The sequence below is a fragment of the Amblyomma mixtum genome, chromosome 5 (genome assembly GCF_055824585.1).
Source record: "Amblyomma mixtum isolate Tamu chromosome 5, ASM5582458v1, whole genome shotgun sequence".
In the NCBI taxonomy this organism is placed as follows: Eukaryota; Metazoa; Arthropoda; class Arachnida; order Ixodida; family Ixodidae; genus Amblyomma; species Amblyomma mixtum.
In genome coordinates, this window is record NC_143016.1 from 178,394,801 (window position 1) to 178,422,757 (window position 27,957).

Below are 27,957 nucleotides of genomic sequence, written 5' to 3' on the forward strand. Positions count from 1 at the left end.
GCACAAGTCCGACCGCCACCTTATCTTCAGCTGGTTCAAGAGTACCAGCTGTTGTGGACACCGTTTCAGGCGTAACACTCTCTGGCTGAACACAACAGGACGACACCTTCTGGTTTTCGTGCTTTCTTGAGCAGGAACTTACTTCATGCCTTGTTTTTAGACAATAAACGCAATAAAGCTGTTTTGTCGTAGAGCGACAGTCGGCAGCCTTATGTCCTGGTCCATTACAATTGAGGCACCTTCCTGACTGTCTAGATGGTAATGATAGCAAGTTAATGAGAGTAAATTGGGCCTCCTAAGCCAGCACTGTCGCCACTGCAAGATCCACTCTAAGGAACGGGCCGTCCTAGGCGGTGCGTGCCCCTGTTTGAGAGAAGCCAAATTATCAACCTCCACAATGATAAGCATGTTGGAGAGATAATGGACGCTCTGAATATTTCACGTGCAGGCAACAAGTGTGTGAGCGTTGCATCACTGGCACTATTACAAAATAAGCTAGCTTTTCTTATTCGATGGCAACCAGCGAAAGGCTGAGTTGCATTTCTTGTGTCAGCTAACTTGATTGCTCTTTCCCATTCCATGCGGTGGATCATGTATTTCTAAGTGGCAATGGCAAGAAATAAACAGTTGACAGTTAGTGCTCGTGTCGTGCTGGGTTCCTCCTTGTGTTCTGTCTCGTTACGCGCTGCTCTATTATTATCAATATGAAAAGTTGATTCTTCAAAAAAAAAATCATTGTTTTTGTTATCCGAAATCGTCTAAGGTTTGGTGTTTGCACAGATGTCTATTGCCTAAAATTTCAATGCTTTTGGAAAAACAACTATGCGAGGCATCAAGATGTCGCTGGCTTTGAACAGTGCGGAGATCACATAGAAACTAAATCCTGTGAGAGAACTAGTACTTTACACGGTACATTTAATTATACCAAAAACAGGCAACATGTCACCTTGAAGTGAATACCGCAAGGCTTAGCTATGATAGCTAGGAGCCATCCCAAACTCCTGATAACATACCCGGTTATATGTACCTTGAGGTGGAGTGCAATATATAGACGCTATACTTGTCCTTCCATCAAACGACGCCCTTCCTTCTTCACATTTTCTTCATGACACTGATATTGGTCTGGCAGTGTGCACCGGGCTTACTTGAGAGCCGTACCATTTATTCGTGAGCACAGCCGAGACTGCCACAGGCTCGTACTACGCTCGGCCCTGCTTCCAAAAGATTGGTTCCGACGCCATAGCAGACGCCGACGCCGACGCCGTAGCCTCGACGTCGTAGCAGAGGGGCTATTACATATACTGTGAGAGGATTCTTGTGTCAGCGTAAAGACCGCAACAAGTGTGTTCAGCGCATGCTTATGTATTCAAAGTGTTGGAATGAAACATGTGCGAGCTCTCTGAACTGAAATAAAGTTAAAGCACAAAAGCCGATAAACAAAAAAAAAGCCCACCACCATTTGGAAGACGCTGAAGTAACGAGCGTTCGCTGTTAGCCGCCATTTCGTCCCCTGAGGCCATACTCAGATAGTTACACCTCTATCCACCATATTGGACCATGAAGTCATCATTGGCATGTGGCAGGTGGTTGTTTCTACAGCGCTATAGTAGATGGCGCTACTAGTCTTTGCGCGAGATGTGCTGTTTTCTAGTTGCTGCCACAGATGGCGCTGTGATATCAGGGTGGTAGCAGACCCCACGAAATCTCCGAACGTGATGAGTAAAAGCTAACGCTCTTAAAATTATAGGGCAGATTACGCTCTCGTGTAGGACTGATGACACAGCGATGCTGTTTGAGTTTGGTTCGACTAAGTTAACCGTGATGATGCTCATCATTTCTATCTCTTGTCATTTATATTACCCCCTCCCCTCCAAGGTCAACGAACACTCAGTCATCAGTCGGTACAAGTGTTTATTTCAACCCACGGACGCCTGACGCCCTCTGTTGGGGCGGATTATAACTAATAGAATAGTTGTCGTCCGATCCGACAGGGGGCGTCAGGCATTCTTGGGTGACCTCATTACTGCGAACACAGCAACTGCTGCGTTCGACTCACGGAATAACCTTCGGCTTAAAGAGCATCGCTGTTAAAACAGCACCGCTGTTAAAAAGGAGCCCGTGTGATGTGCTATGTCAGTGCGCGTTAAAGATCCCCACGCGGTCGAAATTATTCCGGAGATGACCCATACGGCACCTTTTTCTCTCTTTCTTCTTTCACTCCCACCTTCCTCCCGTCCCTTACGACGTGGTACAGGTGCCCACCGAGACGTGGGACGGGTACTACACCATTTCCTTTCCTCGAAAACCGCTTTTCAATTTGGCTTTTTTATTTCTTCTTTCACTCCCTCCTTTATCCTTGACCTCATTAAGGCGAACACACCACCGCTGCACGATACTAACGCAGCAACTTCCGGCGTAAACAGCATCGCTGTTAAAAACTATTCTTGATTCCAAGGGCTACTTCCTGATTCTTTTATGACTCTCGTGAGAAGTTTGCAAAACCACAAGAGTCCAATTTAACTGGAAAGCCTCGTGCAGGAGCCAGGAATAGCCAGGACACTGACTGGGAACGTTACATCTTTGTATATTCCAAATCACAAGGAATCGTAGTGTGTTATGGCAGGGCGAGCAGGAAAGATTGCGCCGCCGTCCAATACATGCAGGTCGACATTAGGCAGTGTTTTAGGCGGTCAGTGGTGAGCTGGTCGTACATTGCTCCCACAAATATACTTTACGGAACAGCACACGGCCTTCTGTCTAAGCGTTCACCGGATGCGGTGGTGGTAACGTAATCGTACACGGTCGTCAGAGATGTGATATTGGTTCAAGAAAGGCTAGGAGGCAAAGAACCAAAGTTAAGAACAAGAGTCAGAGTTCGGGAAAACTTCAGGGCCCAGATGTTGGGATCAAGCGATGGTTGTGGTAGTGACAAACGAGAGAAACGCGTCATTGTAGGGATTGGATGCATTCGCTTATAGGTTGTGCGCCGATCCTCGAAGTCGGGCGAAACTTCCATCTCCATCCAGCTGCAGGCCTAATGGATCAGGCTTGTGCAGGCTTAAGTAAAAGCTGAGGCGGGGTGGTTGGAAGCATGGAGCGGCGCTAGGAACTAGAACTTTCACTAGCAGAAACGCGATAGGCTGAGCCAAACAGGCCGGCTTCTTGTCGATGCACCAGAACGCTGTTGTGGCAGATGGGCTTCAGTCTTCTCTTTGGTTACAGAATCCGCCTGAAACCACATGGGAATGCCGGACAGTCAACGTAGCGCTGCAGATTAACGACACAATTATATCAATAAATGTGACTGATCATCATGGAGAACCTGTCGATACCTACCGACATCCGGTGCCCCCACTCACTAACCTCACTGTGAGGCTGGGCTTGGTCACGCCGGAAGGAGTGCGTAGCCCATGGACAAGCCCCCACCTCGTCACGTCTGCAGATGCACGTGAGTTTCTCGCATGAAGTTTGCAAACAGTGTGATTGGAAAGCTCGAATAACTCGAGGAGGTTCGTTCCGAAAAGCTAGAAAAGAAGGATAAAGAAAAACAATGGCAGTGGTTTACCTCTGTTACACCGAATGAACGAGTGATAGCTATTCTTGCTTGTACTATAATTATGCTGTTTTAAGAGTGGTCCGGGTGAAATTGGAGCCCACCATCGCATTAACCATATTAAAGTTTGCCTCGACATTGATTTTCATGCAAACTCGAAAAGACCAGATTTCGGGGATAGGTTGGGAAAATTTGGAACCTGCTCGGCCAAATTTGGAGGCCATGACAGTATTCAGCCCATTCAGTTTAGTCTGGATATGAATTTTGGTGCAAATCTGAAACGGCGAAAATTCGAGGTGGGGTGGGCGAAATTTGGAAATAACCCAGTCGAAATTTGGAGGTAAGCACCCTATTGGTCAAAGTAAAATTACTATGGATGCTGAGTTTGGCTCAAATCCGAGGTAAAATTTCGTGAGTGACCCACATACGAGTTTTGGTTGGGCCGACGTTGATAATGAACAGGGACGAATCTGGGGACACCATCGCATCGACCATAGTCAAAGCCCGCTCCGGCATCTCACGTAAGCTGTTGCTATGAATCGCTAGGTCTGAAGAGCATGAAGGTCAGATGTACACAAACTGAAACTCGAGTTTCTGAATTGAATAGAGCTATCGCTCTAACACGCACACCTGTACTAAATGCGTCTTGCGCTCGACGGGCAAGAGATCAAGAAAAATAAAATAGAAAAGTACTAAAAAACCTTTACGTTTTTTGACAGAGAACGCGCTTGCTTAAAAGTAAAAGTTAATCTTCTTAATGGCCAACGGTAACGACGGTATACTTTGGCCAAATTGTATGTCCTGTTTTGTGTATATCATGAAACTAATCGTGACAAAGTTCTAGACTTGTTTCAAAACTAGTATTTTACATACAAGCGTTAAAGAATACATGTGAAAGACGACGCGAGCAACAAAGTTTGTGGAACAAACAGGCGACTTGACGGACATGCAAGAAGCGTACAGAACTATTTTGGACAAAAGCATTTTTCAACGGGGAACAGTTTATGAATGCAGTTTTTTCATATAGTGTAAGATTTCACTATAAAAATCAACAAATCTACAGATCATCTGTCGTTAGGTTTAGATTTCTTTTTCCTATTTACATTTTTGGTATAATGAAAAGCGCAGCCTATTGGTTTTTTATGGCAGTTTTAACAGCTCGATGCGAGCGATGGAAAAACTTTAAAAGAAATTTTCCGACACAATGGAAGAATCGACCGTTACCTACAAGATTTCCATAAGAGTAGCCTATAATGTGTAAATATTCAATATTTTTGTCAAGAACGTTGGACATGCGCAGAATCGGAGTGCTAGCCCATGGCCCTCCTTTTTCTTTGCGGAGGCCTGACGGGATGGTGAGAAAAGTCGAGGACTTAGTCACCGGTTTAGGACTATGTTTACCAAAGTATGAAGTAGTTTTTTGGAAATTTCAGGCGCGTTTACCATCCAAAGCGTTCTTTAACGATCGGCTGCGGAAACGCGCGACGAATGTCGTGCTTCAAGTAAGCTTCCTTGCATTTTCGAAACACGGCAAGGAGCGAAAGATGTGTGGCAGTTGAGGTTTGCTCAATATTGCGTGCGGATGAGTTCTGTGCCTGATGAGGTTAGAATTAATCGGAGGTCCCTATTCTCTACAGCGAAGCCGCATCAAAAATGCGACGTCTTAGGCACCCTACATGTGCCGCTTTGCTCAGCTGCACCATCTGTCGGCGGCGCGCAGACGAGCGAAAGCAGAAAACTCGGAAGAAAATACGTAGGACACTTAAGCTCTTTCTTACTGGTACATGACGCCTGGCTGTCTCCCGGGCTCATGCATTCCGTCTATTTATCGCCAATTTGTCACTTCTAACTAATCGATGGTCTTTCCGCTCTCTCCTGAAGAAATTAAGCATTACTAAAACAAGGCAAACTCACAGCGTCTTACGCGCCACTTCCATCAACCATAATTAAGGCACACAAATCCTCGCACATGCGCGGAGTCTCGGGTCCGCCAGCGCCTAAGCACCGTGGCTCAAGACAAACAGTGCAAACAGCAGAAATTATTCTTCCACCGGACGTGAAGACTGGCACGGGTTCTCAGCATGCGGTCTCCATAGCCGTCTCCAAGGGCTTCGATTCCAAACGAAATGAGGGCGTCCTGCAAAAGAGTTTAATCGCCGAATATTGAATGCCGGATATTAAAACCGCGATATTTCCTTTCGAAACTGACTTGCTCATCCCCTTTTCAAAAGTGTATTCTGAGTAGCTCAACTAAAACTAAAGATATTACAGACTATCTGAGTCCAAAACGGTATGCTATTAGGAATTCCCCTAATATTTTCGGCCTCAAATCTGGTTAAGGCGATGCGAAACTTTATTAGTATTTCATCGGTTATCAGATAAGGTTGATCAGCGATGGGGCAGGCGGCGCCAGCGGAGGCACCGAACATCCCTTCATCATATCATGCGACTTTCGGTAGTACGTACGGTACTTTTTAATACCCTATGCATGAAGCATCGTAAGTCTTCAAAAGTGCGTCTCCCGACCAGTTTTGCAACAGCGGTCAGAAAAGTAGTAGCAGTTTTGGCGTCCAGATTCGGCGGAAGTAAGTAGATTTTCGTATATGTTGGCGTTACTCGTTTAAACACGATTTCTTTTTGCAGTATTGTTTTTTTCATTTATTACAGTACAATACAGTTTTGAAAGAGAACTCCTACCGTAATGGCAACCACAAATGGCAAAGCACATGTTTTGTTGACTCGGGACTCGGAGTGTTAGCGATTGCCATAATTCTGCCTAGATGCTGCATTTCAGGTGTCCCGTTTGATTTTCAAGTGGCCTGAAAGATGTTTTATTTCAAGCGACTGCATAAGAGCCTCACTGCAGCGGAAAGCCGGCTTCGCACCGAGAGAAGACAGAAATAAATAAAAACTCAATGGCCAGGGTAGGGGGATTCGAGCCTGCGGCGGCGCGAACAGACCAGTTCCGCAGTTCCGCTGGCCGCTGCTTCACAGTACTGTGCCGTCGCCGCAGCTTTTCCGTAATCATTGTACCTATTACGCAGAAAATATATTATATTGAGGTCAAATATTTAGAAAGCTTCTAGAAAGCTCACGTAAGACATTTTAAGAAGGCAGCAACAGAGCACCAGATGGCAGGCGAGGCTCAGCACACGAAGAGGGAGTTCAATGGCGTTTTAAAGACGGTCGGTTCATACACTTTAATCAGATAAACCATCATATGGCTGAAATCTTAAAACCCGCTCTGCTCGGTGGTAGAAATTTCCGCACCCCTTCACTACGGCGTGTCTCATAGCCTGAGTCGGTTTGGGACGTTAAGCTCCCTTAAAACCAGAAACCTGAGTGCTCGAGCCGCGAGGCTCTCATACTCTGCTTGCAGTGTCGTTGTCTTCGCCACCTACTTGCGTCCACGCGTGTTAACCTGCAATGCTCTCACGCTGTCGACTGAAAGCGTGTTCTTTATCGTCTTCCATCCGTGCATGTGGAAGCGCCATCAAACCTGCATGCAGCAAGGCGCACGAAACGGAGGAAGATTAGGAGCAGTGAAATTCAGTTTGAAGACAAAATGCTATAGCAGTGTAATCGGGTAATGGCAGATAAGCGACCTGTAAGCTTTCCTTGTTCTGAGGGAATTCTGTGCTTAGCACTTATTGTAATTGCCGTGATGAATTATGAATCTTGTTCGATTTAATTGGTTTTGTGCACTTACATAACCACGTGCTGACTCACTATAGCAGTGCACATTGATAACAATGCAGTGTTATGAGATTAGGGCGCACATACGAATGCAGTACGTGCCGGAAGAAAAAGAAGAGTGATAGTTTGGGGCTCAGTTTGTAACTGTTCCTATTTTCTTTCAAGTATTAGCTTCAAGAACACACCCACATAACGATTAAGCATCTAGCCTCTCGTCCAATAGTGCCTTGAGGGATTGTCTTATATGTTAATTGCTCACTATTATCGCCAGAAGCTGCCTATTTGAAAAAATAACTAGAGCTTGAAAACAACTATTATTGGTGGTAAAAGTGGGCTGACGATGTGAGGGTGAGTGCGAGGGAGGGTCAGCAAGTCTTCCGAAAAGAGGGTCAGGGAGGGCCAGATAATTTTTCAAAATGTGGGCGAAGGAGGGCCGTTGATTCGAAATTGAGGAAGTAAAAGTACAAATGAGGGCACTTGCCCACATCTGCATACGTCAGTAGGCAAACTAGACCATATGATACACCACAAGACACGCAAGGTCTTCGTTTAACAAAGTCCAACGAATGTGTCTCACTGGCCTAGCGGAAACGCGGCTCTCTCGAAACACAACGGTTGTGGGCTCGATTGCTAGCTGAACACCCCAATTTTCTTCTCAGCGAAACTAATTTATTTACGTCCTTATACGTCACAGCATTTCAGTCACGCTGCTACTTGACGGTAGCAATTTTAGTATAGTTTCGATCATTTTTAGGGGTGTGCGAATATCAAATTTTTCAAATACAAATCGAACACGAATACTTGATACCGAATATCGAATCGAATATCGAATAATCAAAGACAGACGCATTTAACCATTACAAAATATTTATTTGAGCACCCAAGAACATCCCAGTTCAACTATCGATGATTAAATGAACACAAAAGGTGTGTGTGGCTGCACAAAAAGTATCAAAGTCTCGAACATTATTCTTAGAAGAGTGGAATAGAGAGGATGGCTAGTACACAGCATTGATTAAGGCTAGCTTGCCATCAGCACAAAAGCGCGTCGCTGGGATGAACATAAAAGGTTGTCGTGAAGGAAAACCAGTTGCTCCACATGGTCAGGTAGAAGTAGTTCCCTTCTAGCTGAAACGACTCCTCCAGCCACAGAAAATGCCTCTCACTTGGCGCTGACCTGGCACGTATTGCGAAGTACTTCGTGCACAGCTCTGACTATACCAGCTTCGCAGGTATAGACACAAAAAAGCTCACCAGCGTAGTGAGCTACGGCATGGCCCTTGGAGGAAGGAGAAATTTTCCTTTCTCCAAGGGCCATGCCGTAGCTGACTGCGCTGGTGAGCTTTTTTGCACGGAAAAATTTTCCTTCCTCGAAGGAAAAATTCGAAGGAAAAATTTCCTTCATCCATGCGCATTGCTCTGGGCGCCGCCATGTTGTTATGTCTCTGTTGATAGGGCTTGCGGACCGAAATGAACGCCGGTGCTCACAATGAATATTCGCTAGATACGAATAATCGCGTCGGGTCGAATATTCGAAAGAACACGAATACCTGGATTTCGAATCGAATACGAATACTAAAAATATAATATTCGAAATATATTCGAATATTTCGAATATTCGCACACCTCTAATTATTTTCATTCCACACCTCAGCGTGTGACGTCACAATCCGTTCAATGGCTCAAAATTACAGCGGTATGGATTCAGAGGTCAAGCAAAGCAGTTTTTCGGAAGCTACCTTTCTGGCCGTAAGAAATGTGTTAAAATGGAGAAATCTCTAAAAAGCGTCCATTCCATCCTGAGAGGCCTGCCTGAGGGCTCGATTTTGGGACCATTGCTCTTTTCTCTGTACATAAATGATCTGCAAGATGGTCTTAATTATGTATGCTGAACTATTACAGCCCTTTTCTGCTCTGGTCATAAAGCTAATATGGCCGAAAGATACGTTAATAATTCTCGTCTGATATGCCAGTCGTTTTTACAGAATAAATTAACAACACACCTCAAATACTACATACATTGCCTTCTGCACTCCATATAAAAACTGAAATAGCCTAAAAGAGTTACCAATAGGCGCAAAGACTCCAGAACGAGTCGATAAACAGGTATATATTGGTGTAACTCTAGATTCAGCTTTATATTTAATCCTCACATACGTGTAAGCAGTAAATTTAGACGGGTTTGCTTTGTTCCGGTAAAAGCTAGAAAGTTCTCGATTCCCAGATTAAAAATTTTGTATTACTGCCTTTTTCATAACAATATGACTTACTGTGTAGAGTCCTGGGGACTTATGTGTAATACGTACTTAAATCAAATAGCAATTTTACAAAAAAGAGCCCTTCGTAAAATAACACATAGTAAACACACAGATAGACACGCTCCGCTCTTTCGTAACGTATACATTACACCTTTCTTTGCTATGCGGGATTTCAAACTATCTTGTGTGGTTATACATATACTAAACCATATCATCCCACTATCATTATCTGTTTTCGTATATCTATCTCGCCAACTAGAAATTCTCTCAGTTGTCATTTTAACCTTCCAGCTGTTAATAATGTGTAGGGTAAAAGAACTACTGCCTATGCCAGTGCTAAAATTTGAAACCAACCGCCTGCTAACATAAAAACAGGTCAATTGTCCATCACCGAAATAAAAAAAGATTTTTCGAAGCCAGCAATATTCTACTCCACTGTAAATGCATTCGTTCTTTTTTTTTGTGCTTCTACCTATTGTATGATTTCTTAAGTATTTCGCTTTTATTTGTACATAACTGTGCCATAACTAATGTACATGAAGTCTGTGGATATTACCGGGTTTTTTATTCATATAGTCAGCGAAGAAGCACAAACATAAAGAGAAGAAACTTGCAAAAACACAGACGGTGTTGCAGCGTTCATCGGTATTTCTGCATGTTCCTTCTCTTAGTGTTTGTGCTTCTTCGCTGCCAGCAGAATCAAGAATGTTACCAGCTTGCCTAAAAACGTTTAATACTGAGTTGTCTCGCTGTAATTATTTTCTGCACTTCCTTTATGGACCCAAGTCTAGCCGAGAAGGTTAAGGACCCATAGGATTCGCAATCAAGTTTTACTAGCTGTTTGAATAACACTGATTTGATTGATTTAATTAATCTCTAATTAAAGTGACAACTCGCACGGCTGTTCCTCTGAAAGAATTCTTACGAGTCTCGTTCGCGTCGATTTGAGTACACAGTTTCAACGCTCGCCGTCACGCTGTGCTGACTTAGGGGAAACGACAAGCCGTTGGACTGCCACAGCCACAAAGACGAGCGGCTCCGAGTGTTCGCCTCCGAACACTCGCAGATTGGCAATAGGCTCCTTTTGTTTCGTTTCGGTTCCAGAAAAAACGATTTCGACCAGGCATTCCCGAAACACTCGCTTCTTTTGCGAATGCAATCTGTGTATTTTAACGCTAACTTTTCACTTACTGCCTGAAATTGTTCTTTTTAGAAGCGGAACCCTCGTTTTTCCGTTACCCTTCAAAAAATACGGAGGACATGCTCCGCTAGTTTAGTGCGCTATCTGTCGTTCTGTCTCTTATTTCTCCTGAATGCAATATATTCGGTTAGCTGGGGGCTGTCTCCGCTCTGGTTTTAAAGGGTTTTGATTCCTCCACTAAACAGCATGAAGCGCTTAGACCACTACAACATTCTAATACCTCATATGGCTATCTATACCCATGTATAGAGAGGCATACAATAATATACACTTTTTCATGGCGCCACCGCTGCAGGAAATAATATTAGTGCCGCAGGTTTGTGGTATTCTCATTTAGCATAGCCAAGCTGAGGCAAAAATTGAATCTTATTTTCGTTAATATATGCGATGAAACCACCACGATTGCCACTACCATACCTGGTGTCGCGCATGCGCTTAAAACGTCGACAAAAATTGCTCACAACTCTCAACTTGTTAAATGTCAATTGGAATTGTGCCTAGTGTAAGCTCTGCTCTCTCTATTTTTCAGGATCGGAACAACAGCAAGCCTCCGCTGGCAACAACTTCATAGCTGCAATTGTGACGGTCGTCTTGGGCCTTGCCATTGTCGGTGTCGCAGTGTACTGCTTATGTTTCAGGTGGGTGGGTTATCGGGTGAATGCTTCGTTGAAGGCACCGAATTTGCACACTGTGCTAAACACGAAAGTGTTGATGGCAACAGCTCCTTTCCACTCTGCCGTACCTGCGGTTTGTTTCATCAATACCGCCTTTGTGGTGCCTTCTGTCGTTTCACATTGCAGTATGTGGCAGAGTGAACGTGTGTTAAATGTATGATGACACTTGTGGTCACTTGCGTGAAGGTTGAATTGAGAGTAGGCCAAGGAAAAAAAACTGTGTGGTGACACCGAAAAAGAAGCATTGCATGACAACGGCTTACACAAGTTTACACTTTGTCTGTCAGAAACCAGAACTATCCATCATTTAGGGCACTGCATAGTTGAGTGACACAAGTTTGTTGTTCATGCCCGGACATGGAAGGTGCCCACTCATTATGTTTATCGCTGTCTATTACGAGTGGCCGGCTTTCGGACACTGCTGGGAACCGAGTCATTTTGCCGGCCTTGCCCTCTCCCACGTTTTCGCGGCGTGAAAATCATTTTAAAGCATAGCTCTGTACATCTGGCATCAAGCACCAGCCCCCCCCCCCCTCCCCCCCCCCCCCCAAATATCCTGGCCATAGGCTGAACGAGTTCCTTGGATAACTGATAAGTTTTCTAGAAAGATTGCCTGAATTTTTTTTTATTTCTTGCAGCGCTCTACATCACTCGGCACGCGTTAAAGTCCGCTAGCAGCATTTCCCACCGTCCACTTGAAGTACTCGGCCGTGCTTGGCATCTATCGTTCACCAGTAATTTTGTATCTTCACTGGAAAGAGTTTCTACACCTCTGAGTTATCTTTTTCACGAATGTGAGCCTAATTTTAAGTGTGCTTCACCAGTTTGAAGCCTATAGCAGCCTTCAAGCGCACCGATCCTCAAGGCATGTTTCTGTATGAAACTGAGGCGTTAACAATGTTTTTGTGTCAAGTGAACTCATCGAAACAAAGATTTTCAGGACCTGATACTATGGGAAGCTTACTTGAGGAATTTTGCCCGCGCTTATTCGCCAAGCTGCAGCGTTTTATAGGCACACAATATAGCGCTACAAAGGCGACGTACAGGTGGACCCGGATGGTCGCAATGTCTGCAACTGTATATCGTGTTTTTTGCTCTAGATATGTATAACCTTTGACACCAACAAACAGAGCAGCACGTGTTTGCTTCTGAACCGTATAACGGAGCCTCTACGGCACCCCTATAAAGACTGACAGCTGTCACAACGTGAGGACAAGGGTTCACCTCACTTTACACAGATGTAGAGCTTAAGGACTGTCATATATGCTTCGCCACACAGCGAGAAACAAACCACTACTGCCCGGTTACTTTTGGCAAAGACGGTGCGTAATGAACTCGCTAGCACGTCGTCATCTTCTGCGGCCAGACCACGATGCACTCTATAGGGCTGCCCTCTAGCGATGAAGCCATGAGCGAAGTGTGAATGGCGAAAAACGGATACTGTTGGCGCGAATCGTACGTGGCGAGGACTGACACGTTCGGGAGGGGATGCAGCTGCACATTTGGCGATAACGTCGGATTTAAGGTGGGTAGGTTTAAGACGGTCAGTAGAGGTTGTGTCCTCCCAGCCGTTGATGAGAAGAAGAAAGTGCTTAGGAGTACGCCGGAGCACCTGGAACTGACCATCGTATGGTGGTCGTAATGGTGGGTGGATGGCGTCATGGCGAACAAAGAGGTGTGTGCTCCGCTGAACGTACGGGAGGACGTGGACATGACGAGAATACTGGCGCTGTCTGGGTAGAAGGACAGTGCTTCTAGCTCTACATAGACGGTAGGCGCAATTTGAGACTTCAGCAGGCGTGGGTGGCGAAGGCTCGAAGAACACGGGGAGTCGTGCCAAAACGTTAGCTCTGCTGCACGGGTATAAGAGTCACTGCGAAGTGCGGTGCGGTGACCAAGGAGGACGAAGGGTAGGTGCTCAATCCATGGTGAAGTAAAAGGGACGCCATAAGTGAAACTCCCAACTACCGGTGAAAACACTAAATGACACCATTAGAAATCGGATGGTAAGAGGTCGTCTTGATCTCATTGACGCCGAGGAGCCGAGATAGGTTGGCAAATAATGTGGAGTCAAAATCACGACCACGATCAGTCATAATGGTGAAAGGGACATGGTAGCGGCTTATCCAGAGTGTGATGACTGCTCGTACAATCGACTCCACCGTTATGTCCAGAAGGGGCACCGCTACAGGCCATCTCGTGAACCTGTCTATCCAGGTTAACAGGTAGCGGTGGCTCCCGTAAGGAGGAAGGGGACTGACAATGTCGACGTGCAGGTGGCTGAAGCCGGCGCCCGGGCACGGGAAGGTGCCAAGCGGAGTCGCAGTGTGTCGATGCACTTTGCTTTGCTGACAGCTGAGGCACGTGTGCGACCGGCGCTGAACGCCGATGTTGACGCGAGTCCAGCCTTAATGAGCCGCGACGAAGCGCTGTGTGGAGAATGGAGCGCATCAAAACGGTTTGGACACACGAAGGGGCGAGGGTGACCGGTATCACAAACGAGGGGAACGGCCCAGTCAGGAAGCAAGACGTCCTCCAACACCAGAGAGGTGTCGCGCGTGCGAAACCGTTGCAGCTCGTTGAGCAACAGCCATAGCCTTGAAGACGATGATTGACCGTCTATTCTCCGTCGCATTGGCTTCAGCACGAGAAAGAGTGTCGGTAACTATGTTCGACTTGCCGCTTAAGTGACGAATGTCTCAGGTAAATTCGAAAATGCAGGCGAGCTGCCAGACTTCGCAAAGTGGATAGAAGGTACTGGTGGATGCCAGCGCGGACGTCATAGATTTGTGGTCAGTAAGGATATGACAGGTGCGTCCCTCCAGAAAATGTCGAAAGTGCTTCTTCACGGTTGAATATATTGCTAACAGCCCTCCGCCGAAGGTGCTGTAGCGGCATTCAGGGGCCGCAAGGTTCGTGGAAAAGAAGGAAATTGGCTGCCAAACACCAACAACGAATTGTTGCAAGAGCGCGCCGATAGCAGTGTCCGATGCGTTAAACATGACGGACGTGGGTGCGGCACATTTGGGATGAACCAGGAGCGTCGCGCCGGCAGTGGCTGCTTTGATGCCGCTGAATGCGCTGTCAGCGGCATCAGTCCAAGCAACAAGAGCGGTCGGCTTGCTGTGGACCGAGAGAAGTTCACGAAGAGGCTGTAGTATTACGGCGTAGCGAGGAATGAAGCGCCTCTAATAGTTGGCGAGGACAAGAAATTCCCGCTGTTGCCGGGTGGTGGTGGGCCAGGAAAACTGACTGATGGCGGTTACATGGGCCAGTAACGAGCGAATGCCATGGGCGTTGACGCAATGGCGGGAAAGCCGAACTGTGCAACGCCGAACTCGCTTTTCGGTCCACTGACCACAAGACCAAAGCGGCTGGGTCTTGCGAGCGCTTGACGCAGGTGGAGCTTGTGGGCTTCTGCGGTCAGGATGAAGACGAGAATGTCGTCAAGATAGGCAAAGCAGCACGTCAAACCGCGTAGGACTTGGTCAACAAAGCGCTGAAAAGTCTGAGCAGCATTGCGAAGACCGAAAGGCATCCTCAGATATTCAAACATGCCAAAACGCGTAATAATCGTGGTCTCCGGGATATCCAAAGCAATCCACAATAATCTGGTGGTATGCCTTCACAAGGTCGACATTTGTGAAGATTGTGCACCAATGGAGGGCCGATGTGAAATCCTGGATGTGGGGAATCGGGTAGCTGTCAAAGACTGTGGCCTTGTTGAGAGCCCGGTAATCGCGGCACGGGCGCCAGCCCCCGGTTTTCTGGGCACCATGTGGAGGGGGAAGCCCAAGGAGTCAAGGAGGAACACATTTAGCCAAGCTCCAACATATGCTCAAATTCTTGCTTGTGGAGATGGATCACAGACAGATGTCGTTGTCGGGTCTCCACTAATAAATTTTGCAGGACGCGCTGAGCCAGGCGCGAACAGGACAACGCACCGCCGGCATTCAGTTGAACAGCCACGAAATCCAGTCTGCGCGCTTGGCAAGCGTGCAGGAGCTGGCGTCATCTTCTGCGGGCGGACCACAATGGCACGCTATATGTTGTATTTTTTGTTGCATGGCTGCTTATCGGTGCACGTAGGTATTTTATGCTGACCAATATGGATATTGGGGTGGTCCTGAGGAAACAATTAGGCCATTGTGCACACCTAAGTTCTGAACAGTTTTGGAAATAATTGGCATTACAAGTCAATTTACAATATGCTATATCTTTTGTTTACTGGCGGAAATTATGATCCAGCAGAGCTGCGCGCTTATTGTTATTTTAGTTAGCAAGTCCTTGCCTGACAGCAGCATATTTCTATTTTTTGTAGGAAGAAGAAAATTCCGCAGCAGGATCGCAGCACCAGTGATTTGGGCGAACCGCTTACCGAAGGCTTTGAGAGTGTTGCGAAAAGTGAGGCTTTGTCCATACCAACTGGATTTCTGCTATCCCATTTGTTTATTTTTTGTGACCCGAGTTTACGACGCAGCCATTAGCGAGAGCATCTTCTTCAGACCACCCTTGGAACCAATACTTGCCGGAACTTGTAAGGTGGGAATAAAAGAGATGCAGTTGGACGTCTCCAACACTCTGTAGCTCTCATTCAGAAGGCTCCATCTGTTTCGGGTGCCCTGTGGTCATTCAAAGGCCATCCTGTAATATAAGCTTCCTGAATTCTTCCTGCAGCTTCCTGCACATTAATCCTGCTATCAAAAACCTGTTATGGGGATGTTAGTTGGAAGCAAGAAATCGGTCACTGCCGCCGTCATCCTAAGCAGCGCGGGCTTCTATAGGAGCACTCGTGAAAAGAAGAGAACAGGACAACTAGGATAGTGGTCTCAGTAAGCATTTGTAAGGCTTCTGCCTCTCAGAAATAGGAAAGCGCTCTAAGTGTTGCCGAAAGCGCGAACTGCCCAATCGCAGACTCGTGCCTGGAGGCGGTCAGCATTTCGAGGAGCGCCACAAGCACAGCTTCCTGTCACAATACCCCTCGCACTGTGCGTCAAGGAACAGCGCCCAACTATACCACTCCACGTTGGAGTCCCAGAGCCTCCCCAGCAACCACCTATTCCCTGCCCTGTGTTTGGGTGATCAGGTGCCGCTGGTCGCGCTGGCAGGCAGGATAGCAGAAGCTATCAGACTGGTACGTGGAATGAGGACCCTGCCCATTAAGACCAATCTCCCAGTCACGCATCTAAACAAATTTTTTCACCGCCACCAACAGGAAATTATGAGAACAGTAAAATGCATACATCCCTGCCATCGCTTCCAGCATTCGCGCATGCAGGTTTACGTGAAGGGAGTAATTACACAGATTCAAGTAAAAGCGGAATTTGATGGGGGGAGGGGGTGGGTAGAAGCCGAGTGGCGGAGCGCGAGAAAAGGGCCATGTCCTAACCACACGTTGAAAAATTAGCACGCTGCTCCTCTGGTTCAAGATCAATACAAAGCGTGCCTCCGGCGCAGCGCGCCTCCTCACTGGAACATGAATTTCCCTTGGCGGACCTGCTGTGGAGAACTTTAGATACAGGTTAAAAATTATGACTGTACTTGAGGATAAGCCATTGACAAGAAAAACAATGTGCTAAACAGTGTAGAAAAATGAGGGTGCCATAGAGTATGGAAATAATATTCAAATTGGTAATTTTAACTGGTTTGAGACTGTGAATAGATAAAATATAAATGTTATGAAACGCAGCGAAACTAAAGATCTTTCACGGTAAAAGATTGCATCAAGAGTAATTCCACTGAACATCGTTTACATGTCAGTTCCTCGTTCATTACTGGTTTTGTGCCAAGAATGAAAAAACTAGATGGTCTCTAATGCCACTTCCGCTGTGGTACATACAGAAAGGCCTGATTTCATACCTTCAGGCTTCGACCTCGTTTACCACATGAAGGAATGCGTAGATTGGTTTGAACTCATTCACCTAGATAAATAAGATGAGGTGTAAAGTCGTGGCACGTAAAAAGACCCCAAATTTTCGTTGCTGGTGAGTCAACGTCCTCATATGCGTTCAAACATCACCACCGTTATCATAAACCTTACTGTTCAAACATCATCACCATTAACATAAACCTTACTAAACCACTGAAGGGCAAAGGCCTCTCCGATGTCTCTCCTATTATCTCTCCTCTGCCGGCTGCGGCTATCCTATAATATTGATTTACTGCGATCTAAAATTCTGGTGACTAGCGTAGAGACGCGTTATAAATATTTATACCGTCATAGCGCTCAAAAAGAGTAGGGCACAGGAGGTGAAGGTCGACTCTTTCTGTGTCCCTGTCTTTCTGAGCATTTTCACGATTTAAATATGGGTAACCAACCAGCCCAAGCGCTACCACTTAATTCATACCAGCCTCAGGGCTCTAATTCACGGGAAACTGAAATTTGAGCCAGCAGTTTTACAGAAAAAGTGGAGGCATTTCTTCTTGTCATAGTGTATGTATTGATTGCCCGTCAAGAGGTGGCGGTATATTTTTAACGCCCAGTCCTGATAAATATTAGACAGAAGAAACTTTTCGCACAAAAATGAAAATAATAAGGTTATTTCGCCAATAAAGTTGAGAACCACTTTTCGATAATATTGCCCAAGAGGAAAACTAGTTAGAAAACAGGAAAAGTGTGCTTGTCCCTTTGTGAAACAGCTTTATGATGCATTAGCCTTATCCGTGTATATCATACAATTACCGTAGAGTTATCTTATAAATGCCATGCACTCTTTTGTCTTCCTTCCACGTGTCTGTTTTATGTTGCGCTAACGTTCCGAAGAATATGCAGCAACTCGCCCAGCAACAAGTTTTACTTCAGTACTCTCACCGAGTCCCACATGTGTCATAGAAATCCAAAGAAAATCGTATGACAAAGCCTGTTCGAAGGTATTGTATCTTGCAGCTGTATTACTAAGGTCGCACGTAATTGAAGAGTAATCAATAATTGAATGCTGGCGCTTTGTTCCCTCTCATTGCTCACGACTGTATGTTACTGCGTAAGCAGTATAGCCCGCTTTTTCGCACAAATGCGAGGTTGTAGACGTAGCGACGGGAGTGTTGTTTGGGCGGAGAGCGCGGAAAAAGAGTGCGACAGGAAAAAGCGGGACGAAAATTAGGAGAGAGGAGGATGTGCTCTGCAATAGCGCGCCTAGAAAAAGTGCGAGGTATTAGCGTTCACGCAGGAGACTCCTTCCTCGGCGCAAACAGAGGAGTTCGAGACGGAGAGGAAGAGGCTCACAGCTCTAGTTCTCTTGGCGGGGCACGCAATCGGAAGGACGCTATTAAAAGGGAGTTATTACAACCGAATAAGAAAAAACGAAAATTAGTCACATGGTTTGCTTAGAAACGCCTGAGCCCCTGGTGTGATCACTTTTCTAATTTTTTTTCTTCCAAGGTTACCCTACCAGAAAAATCAGCAATCAATATGTGCCAGCCTCGTCCGCTCAGGGAAGCGCTGAAGATTATCTTCCCATGGGGACTCTCTTCCACGCTTCGAATTCCCAGCTTCTGCCCGCAAGAAACTTCCAACGCTATGTAGAGGAGGGCAAGAGGAATGGCATCATCGAGAGAGAATACACAGCAAGTACTTTCCAAGTCTTACAACTTTAGCCCAGCTACATCTAGAAACGACTTCGTGAGGCTGCTATGATAAACTAATAGAGAGAATTCGGCGAGAAATGTATAATACGATGTATTTAGCTAATTATAAAAGAAACTAGCATGTTTGCAGAAGTCCCGTCTTGTGCTACTGCGGTCTTGACTTCTTTTGTTATTATGCCTACTGGTAGAGCTGTACTCAGTATTTGACTTTTTCCTTAGGAGTGTTTCTTCTGCCTTTTAGTTCCATGCTGTAGAGCTAGCATTGCAAGGGTGTGACTGAAATGATTTCTCGACAAAAAAACAACGCCGAAGAGGACAGATATATGGCTTTTCAATAAATATGTACGTTGGCAAAAATGCGCAAGCGGGCTGTATTAATATTCAGGCCGAGCTCTGAGCCTCGCCCACTCTCGGAAGGTTGTAAAAAAAGTTATGTTTGTATTTATTAGAGCTGTTTTTTCAAAAAGACTCCAGTTGCACGCCATATACAACTGGCTCTTAAACGTCGATTGTAAGTGGCTTGCAACGAAACGCCCTTTTCATACCACACGTCGCACCTTCTTCGGTCCCGGAGTCCACGCTTTCAGTTCGCTGGCGATCGACCAGCGGGGCTTTCGAGGCTGGTATAGCAGTGCAGTTGTCAGAACTCCGAGTCTCTAGTGAACGTTCCGCATGTTGCTCGTCTTCAAATGTCGTGAATGGTCGAACAAACTTATGTTGGACATTTAAGCTCCGCCTTTAAAGGAGCATAGACACCTTACTTTGGTGGCATGTGTTCTCCTCTACAATGATGCGGAAGACACTACTATGCACGAATCACTCTGTGGATTTCATCTACGACCGCTAAATTATTTATAATCAAAATTTTCCGGCAGCTCTTTTGGTGTCTCTTTCAACAGCTCAACGACGGCTGTGGCATGAAAATAGGTTATAGGTCTCGTGAGGCATGGAAGAGAGTGTGATATAATCGATGCTTCAGCGTTTTAACTCATTACAGTGTTGAAGCCAGCCTTCCTCAAGAGAGGAATGGCAACATATGTAGAAGAACCAATTATATTGCAGTTTTTCATGCCTCACGTGACCTATAACCTCTTTTTGACGTCACAGCCATCGTTAGGTTGTTGAAACCAAGACAAAAACAGTACTAGAAAGAAATTCGATTATAATTTATTTAGCGGTCGTAGGATTATACCACTTGGTATGCCGTGTATAATAATGCCTTACGCCTCATTACAAAGTAGAAAACCCGCAGCCACACGTTGGGTACTCTTTTAAGGGTATGGCGCGACAGTGTTAAGGGGTCCCGTCACCAGATCCTCTTTCCAAAGCAGACACGAACGCTGTTCCCTCTTTCGCAAAAAAAGACCACAGGACATGCATAAAAAGCCACGCTTTAACCAAGCCATACCAGCGTGCCTGTGTGGATCCTTTCAAGCGTCTTTGTGCAGGAGGAGTGTGCTTAGTTGCGAAACAGTTAGTTGCCCGTTTCTTGTTCGTGAATGTGGCAATGCCGACTATTACAGCATTCTTGCAGTTTAATTTCAAGACTGTTTTCAAAGTCAGTGATTTCTTTAAATTTTACTGAGCGCCCCTGTCTTTATGCGGGAAGCTTATAGATCAGTGGGGTTTTTGGGAGTTCAGTTTTCTGACCAGTACCTGCTTTGTGTTTCGCGTAAGAGTCAGTGCAGGGACTTCATAACATTACTTTTTCCGCCTCCCTTGTTTTGTTGTGTGTACTTTGGCCTCAAGGATCATGGTGTGTTAGCGGGATTGTGCAAAATGGCAATTCCTCCTTACACCAAAAACACTTTTCTATAAATTACTCATCGAAGCTCTACCTGTCAACACGTGGCTTCATAGGAAAATGATTTTTGCGCCTTCTTTTAACGGTTGTCTGTGCAGGGAATCTGAAACCATTCATCATTCTTCTCTTAACTGCAAGCACGCGATTTTGTTTGGGATGTGCTGCAAAAGACGGCAAACAAAGGAATCGTTTTAAATTCCTGCAGTTATCATTACCCTGTGAATACTGATCTCATTCTGAACCTTATGACGTGTTTTTCCTCATGGGACTTTATAACCTTTATAACTTTATAACTTCTGCGACGGTGTGCAGGTCTCGCGCTACCTTACACTTAGTAACTTCGCACAAGGATTTAAGGAGATTTTGGGCGACGTACTTGATGTTGTTACGACTGCCTTGGTCGATTACCCTCTACGTGCATAAGTTTCAAAGATTCCGGCATAAACACGCGACATATGCCGGCACTGCTTTCTCCACCATGCAGAACTTGCCAAGGGGAAAGCTGAGCCCATCGAATACCTCCGCGAAGCCAGCCAACAGGAACAAGAATCGCTACAACTCTGTTTTGCCGTGTAAGCTTACTCGTATTTGAAATCGCTTATTCATGCAATCGCTGTCATTGCTGCCCATAGTAGCAGCTGTGGACACGCTATGATTTAGTGCTTCTTTCACCCAGTTCATTACGCCTCTGAGAGTTGAAATTCCTCGTGAAAGGCAGCTGCAACGGTTTAATCGCTGCTTAGAACGAGGTTTTTTTCCTTCTCTCTGTGGCAAACTGAATCTGAGGCCGTATAATGCAAACACTGTTACGCCATACAATTCGCTAGCAATTTTGGTATTGGGCAGACTTACCTGTGATGACACCGTCTGCGAACGGAGTGGTTACTATCACTGCTGACATCAGAAGTGGCAGCTTCCAACCCTAGAGTTTCAAAACAATGGATGGAGAAGAGGAAAATCGGTATTCCCTGTTTAATGCTTTTATTCAAAGGTATTGAGACACACCATGCTCCGCCGGACTCTTGTTGCAAGGAAAGCTTTTGAAGTCCATATTAACAAATGAATGCCTTCTGTATAATGCGTAATGGTAAACTCGGATCACCACAAAAAACCGTGATTTCTTTGCCGCGCTGCATCGGAAATAATTGTGTAATCGACCAAGAATAACAGGGCCCAGAAGTGGTGCGCGGTGGATGCTAATGAGCCGTATGATACTGAAAAGTGATTAGGTGCCCCAGAGTGCAGAATTGTAGTGCAATCGCGAGAGAAATGTCAGTTTACAGCCTTTCGTTTCTTAGAGCTGGCCATGCTGCACAGATAGTTTAATGAGTGTGAGTCCCATGACACTGCCAGCTTCACTCAGCCAATAGTCGCAGTAGTAGTCAGTTGTGTTAAAGCGTATTCACTGCATGCCCCAAGCAGCACAGGCCGAATATTGGAAATGTATTGCATAGGCCGGCGCTACAAAGGGCCAGAGTGAAACCATCCATTTCCAATACTGGGACGGTTTCCTGTGCTGCTTTGAATGACTGCATGAATCGTGCGCAAACAATTCATGTGTTACATGCAATGCATGTGCTGCATACTTATTGCATGCTAATTGACTACTTATTGACTAATGACTAATTGGCATACTTATTGCATGCAAAATTGAAAATACTTATTTCATGCAGCAATGCATGTGCTGCATACTTTTTGCATGCAAATTGAACTCTCTAAGGAGGTACAATAATTTACAACCGCAAACTGAGTCAATTAATTGTTTGAATTTTCTTCTTAGATGATAGCTCACGGGTTGTTCTCTCAAAAGGGTCTGGGAAGAACAACTACGGTTACATAAACGCCAGCTACATACAGGTAAGTAGAGCAAGACCGCATCTTGTGGAGTTCGCTTTTGCCAGAAAGGAAGCAATATGCACCATTGCTATAATTCAATACGGCGGCAGGCGGTTATATAACTGCTTAACGGACGGGTTGCGAATTATATACTCCGCAAATTTATCATAAAAATTAGGAGAAATATCTTATATCTACCTGGTTCTGTAACAGCTGGCTGGAAATCGTACACAGCACTTTTGAAAGACGTATGTTTCTAAAAGTACATGTGTCTAAAAACGTGAAACAAGCAGAGGTGTCGATCTAACTCGGCCTTGTTCGGCTCGCTCTTATGCATCCCGTCCCATGCGCTCGTATTCAATGAAAATTCACAAAATTTTCTCTTTTCCACTGGTGTTGCCCTCTCCGCTTATTCATCCGCTTTAATCCTGTCCACAAATGCTTGGATGCTGTCGGTTCAGCTGGCAGGACATGCGTCGCGTTTTGTACTGTTTCATTTCACTATTCATTTCACTCAATTTGGGCCCTGTGTCGTGACGAAAGCTGAAGGAGGTTTGGAACCAAACGACTCAGCGTAGTGACAACGCTCCAATCTTTTTTTTTTTTGAGGCCCGTCGAATGTGTCCTCGTGCTTGATGCCTTAGTAGGGGCTCGGCAAGTGCACATACACTTAACTGCTACAGCAATCGGGGCCATGACGTCAACAAAGCCTCACTTCGCAATGTTTTGAAATTAAATAATTCTTTGTGAACCTGTAAAAATATTTCAGTCGTCAAAATGGCTGCTAAAATAGCCGCATGAGTACGCTTACATAAATGCATGGTGGAAATAGCATATTTCTGCAAACAAATGGCCACGGCCTGCGTCACCCGCTGTGGTCTTCGTCACCAGAAAAGTTAAAGCAATGACAAAAAGTCGAAACAAGAAAACTATGTAAAACTACAAAAACACAGTACCAACTCTCGCTGCTCGGCAAGGTGTAAGATGTACTGAACCTTTGATTTGTGCTATTAAGTTATAGCACGTCTTCTATGCAGATCCATAAAACCATTATCAGCCCAGGCTCACAGCTCTTCTTCTAACAAATAAAAAACAGTTCATGGATACTCAATTTTCAAATACAGCCAATGGCTACAAGAGCGAATGTATCGGTTTAGGCTGGCCAAATAAATCAATGACGAAACCTTATTCAAGTAATAAATAAGAAAGTTTGCGCGTTATGAAGGAAACAGCTGGCCTGAGCTTCTATTTCAGCGTGTTGCCCATAATGGGCCACGTCTTAAGCTTTTATTTTGAACGCACGATTTAACTCAGTTGCGTCCTTTCCAGCTTCTGTCGTAAAAACATTTTCTATTCGTCAAAAGGCTACACAGTACGTTCATCCGACACCGCATAAAATGGTCTAAAACATTATCCAGACACCAGCTCAGAATCAGCTAGCTATGCCAAGATGCGAGAGGGTTCATCTTGATGCACATGCAATCTTGGGTCGGCAGAGTAGCGTCGACCTTTAGCGATTATGTGCACACGCACCCGTTCTCAACATGTGGGTTAAACCTTGTAGTGCACGCACGCACTGTGGCCAAAAAAGACTGACGTGCATGCTTATTTGATCGCTGGACTTAACAGCACACCTAGTTATTTTGTACTCTTTTGGGAGAATTCATTTATAGTACCTTCATTTGATTCGATCCTGAGCTTTCGTGCGAAGAAATCTTACGGACTCTTAGTTACAAGAATGCGCCTTCAAAAAAGCTGCGGCCCTAGTTCGTGTTAAGAAGGTTTGCAAAAACCGGTGTGGCCTCATGCGATACACCACGTCGTTGTTCCTATGCAGACACAGAAGTCTGCTGACATTATATTCCTTCAGGTGATCCGCCAGCAAAAAAACAAAGTTTTACAAATGATGTCACTGTTACTGCCTTACAATGACATTTTGTATAATTGCAGGGCTACACAGCAAGTGAAAAGTATATCGCCGCCCAAGGTATCTGCTTTGACCACGTTCAATGCAGAATTTTTCACATCTGTGGTAGAGGTTATTGTCACACTGAGTACTGGAGTAGACTTTAAATGAACTCTTATTCTGTTATGTATACCACCAGAAATTACCCTTTTCATGTATGTCTTTTTGCAATTAGGACAAAGCTCTTTGCAACCTACCTGTATATTTAGTTTCGCCCCATTATATTATATAGCATGCGAAGTTAAAGTAATATCTCATATGCAGCAAACCTGGAAAATTTTATTTGCTAACATTTGCGTTCTCATTTTAGTGGAATAATGAATGTTTTACCTGCTTAATACCATGAACCTTTAAATATGTACTCTCTTGCAGCGTGACCGCATATAGACTTGCATAGCAATTATAACATATCAAAACATTAGGAGCTGCCACAGCTCATCCAGAGGATATATATTTCAGTAAATGTAAATGTTCACGTACATACTCTTACTTTGTGGAAAATAAACTCATTGCTGTTATTGTAGTAGTTGTAGTGTTTATTTTGTAATATTTAAAAGAACTTCCCATCGCCTCTTATATGAATGCCATAACTGGTAGCATATGTGCTCATCATCCACATTTCCTTCGCTCATTGTGTTTCCCAGCCCCTCTTCAGAGCACTGTGGAGGATTTCTGGCGCATGGTTTGGGAACAGCATAGCAGCCTCATCGTCATGCTGACTGACGTCCACGAAAATGGTCAAGTATGTGCCCTGCAAGACTGCTTAGTTCTAGAGTTACATTTTTTATTAGCCCCATAACGGCATTTCAGCTTAAATGTATATCACTCTAAGGGAGCAAATAGATGGAAAACACCATCTGCCGGGCTAGTTGGTTGCGATCCATATGTATCAGCAGCGCGAACACAACAGAGGAAAGAAGTGAGCGCTCTTTAGCTCCTTCTCCTTCTTCTTCCTGTGTTGTGTTCGCGCTGCTGATACAAATAGATGGAAAATGGCGCAGTATTAGAATCAGAGGGAGCATAAACAAACAGATCCTACTGGCAAACCCTGTAAGCAAATAATGCAGCTATCCTCGCATTATAATTAGCCATGCGAATCGCAAATTTTATGCAGAGTATCTGGGATATCGGAAAATTTATTCCTACTGTTGTGAACATGTCATTTTAATCATCGCCCCATGCATTACCTATTTCCTCTTTTAACTAGTGGCAAGCTGCCACAATACCTCGAATGTACTAAATGCTCGGACTAAAGGCTGAGTTACCGTGAACAGTAAACCTACTACTGTACCAATGCGCATATAGGCTAGGAAGACTATTTCTCCTCAGATAATTACTATCGGTTTCCCCCTTGCAATCATTGTTATTTCGAAAACCTGAAAGGCATTTATTCCATTAGCGCATGCTGTGCCCGAATTGCACACGATGCTTGCAAAACGAAAAGCGCGGTCCGTCCGCCATCTGAGTGCCGATATTTCAGATAGCCCATAGAAGTTCGAATGCATTGCTCGCCGGTGGGGCACCTGTTAACAAGCTCTTTATCACATCATACAGCCTGCTTACCGTATCGAACAAATTTCCGTTTTCTATGCTTATGATTAAACGTCTGCTCTTGCAGGAAATATGCACCAAATACTGGCCTGACGAGACCAATGATTACGGAGATATACGCGTCTCCTTGATTGACACATGGACGCAAAAGAACTTTGTGGAACGTGAACTTTTGTTAACCCGGGTAAGCCTGTACTCTTGCTGCTAGGTATTAAAAATGTGGTGTCATGGCTCAGATTACACAGCAAGAGCTTGACAAAAATTTCCCCACTTCTGCAGTGTTTGATTCGAGGTTGGTTGGCTCATGCTTAAGGACGGATGGACTACTTCACAGCACCACAAATGTGACAGAAAAAAGAATATAGATGGGCGAGCGCTTTTGCATGCCCAGTTTTATGCGCCAAGTGAAGCTTGGAGCTTTTCTATCCGAGCCGCTTCCACGTAGGTGGGCACTCTCGTGAAGAAACGATTGTTATCAAGAAATAGAAACTAACAGGTTTGGGATAGTATTCTTAAGTCGGCTTTGAGCACGTCTAGGGTTTTCGAAAAAGTAACTCGAAGCATACCATATGTATTCCTTAATTTCCCTCCTTTATTTATATAGTTAATTTGGAAGTAAACTAGTTAACGGTTAATTTCGGTAGGCGATAGAACATTACGCGTTCTTAGTCGAAGAAGCGGAGCCTTCCAATCGCATTCATAGTTCCTCTGTCAGGCGGTTCTGAAGCTGCTGGCTCTACTACTGCTTGTGCGCAAGGCGCAGAAGAAAAGTGGATGGGATAAAGGTTTTGCCAGAAAGGCTAGCTTACACCCGTGCAAAGCGGAGAAGAGCTCCTAAGAGCAACTCCTGTCGGCAGCTCCTTTTAAGGGTCCCGATTCCTGACTCCCTCAGTTAGTGGGGTGCAACTGCCATGCCACTGTGCAATCATGTGAAGACACCTTGCCGCAGCCTTCGGCGCCGCTTACAACCGGACGGGTCCTCAACTGGACGTCACTCAATAAGCCATGTGGAAAGAGAAAGCGGCCCTCATACTGTAGTAGTGATGCTCGTCTGCCGAAGCACCGCCGCTGAGTGGTCGGTGGGACGTTCGCTTTGATTAGAAAACAGATTCATTTTTTAAACAAACACGAAATTACAGAAAAAAGGTGCTGACACTCGGCCAGGAAACCCGCATTTGCCACCTGGCTCAGTCTCTGGCTGAGATGTCACTGATACCCAGCGCATCGCTGTAGATGACACCCTTTGAAAAGGATTATGGCGTTTTGGACCTCAGCGACGCATGATCACAAACGCGACCTTAGAAGAGCTCGAGAATGGTTTTTTTCTTATCCAAGGAGGTGGTCACGATTGCCTCGGGTATTATGTCCTTCAAAAGTTCCTGTCCTGATGTCCGGGCAGAACGCTGGCCTGCCGAAATTAAAACCTTTCGTTTCCTGGCTGTCGCATGCACTGATTCCCGCTCTCCTGAGCTGATATTATTGTCCATATTGTGGAAGCCATGCTCATGTTCTTATAAGGTCCCCCGTGGAAATACAAGCACATCGTTCGCAGCTGATGCTTTACCACGAAGCTTAAGCGCGGCACTTTTATATCTGCGCTGCCTGGTTTTCATACGTGGCTCATAAATTCCTTCACAGCGGCTATTGTGGCCATGATATGATTCCTAATGGTACCGTTACCAAAGACATGTAATAAGTTTCTAATTCTTCATTTGTATCTATATTGTCCAGCTGCCGTTAAGCATCGTGTTAAGCGCTGTCGCACTACTCCAATGCAACACGCTTGATCCAAGCCTAAAAAGGGATTTAAGAGTGATAATAGATTTTTACCTCT

The 27,957-nt window shown here is 45.2% G+C and overlaps 2 protein-coding genes across 3 annotated transcripts in view; both read left to right on the plus strand.

The window, feature by feature from the left end:
• LOC149344915 (uncharacterized) overlaps window positions 1–24,949 on the plus strand; it is a 103,147-nt gene extending 78,198 nt beyond the window's left edge. The window contains exons 7-13 of the mRNA XM_089547318.1: window positions 3,223–3,448; window positions 11,238–11,507; window positions 18,761–18,945; window positions 21,255–21,342; window positions 22,551–22,627; window positions 24,557–24,593; window positions 24,945–24,949. Coding sequence (XP_089403444.1) covers window positions 3,223–3,448; window positions 11,238–11,507; window positions 18,761–18,945; window positions 21,255–21,342; window positions 22,551–22,627; window positions 24,557–24,593; window positions 24,945–24,949 — 888 coding nt within the window. The remainder of the gene's footprint in view (window positions 1–3,222; window positions 3,449–11,237; window positions 11,508–18,760; window positions 18,946–21,254; window positions 21,343–22,550; window positions 22,628–24,556; window positions 24,594–24,944) is intronic.
• Window positions 24,950–25,217: 268 nt separating this feature from the next.
• The window catches only part of LOC149344916 (receptor-type tyrosine-protein phosphatase mu-like), a 36,276-nt gene continuing 33,536 nt past the window's right edge, over window positions 25,218–27,957 (plus strand). For both annotated transcript variants that reach the window (XM_089542685.1, XM_089542686.1), the window contains exons 1-2: window positions 25,218–25,314; window positions 26,191–26,307. In XM_089542685.1, coding sequence (XP_089398811.1) covers window positions 25,252–25,314; window positions 26,191–26,307 — 180 coding nt within the window. In that variant the 5' untranslated portion in view covers window positions 25,218–25,251. The remainder of the gene's footprint in view (window positions 25,315–26,190; window positions 26,308–27,957) is intronic.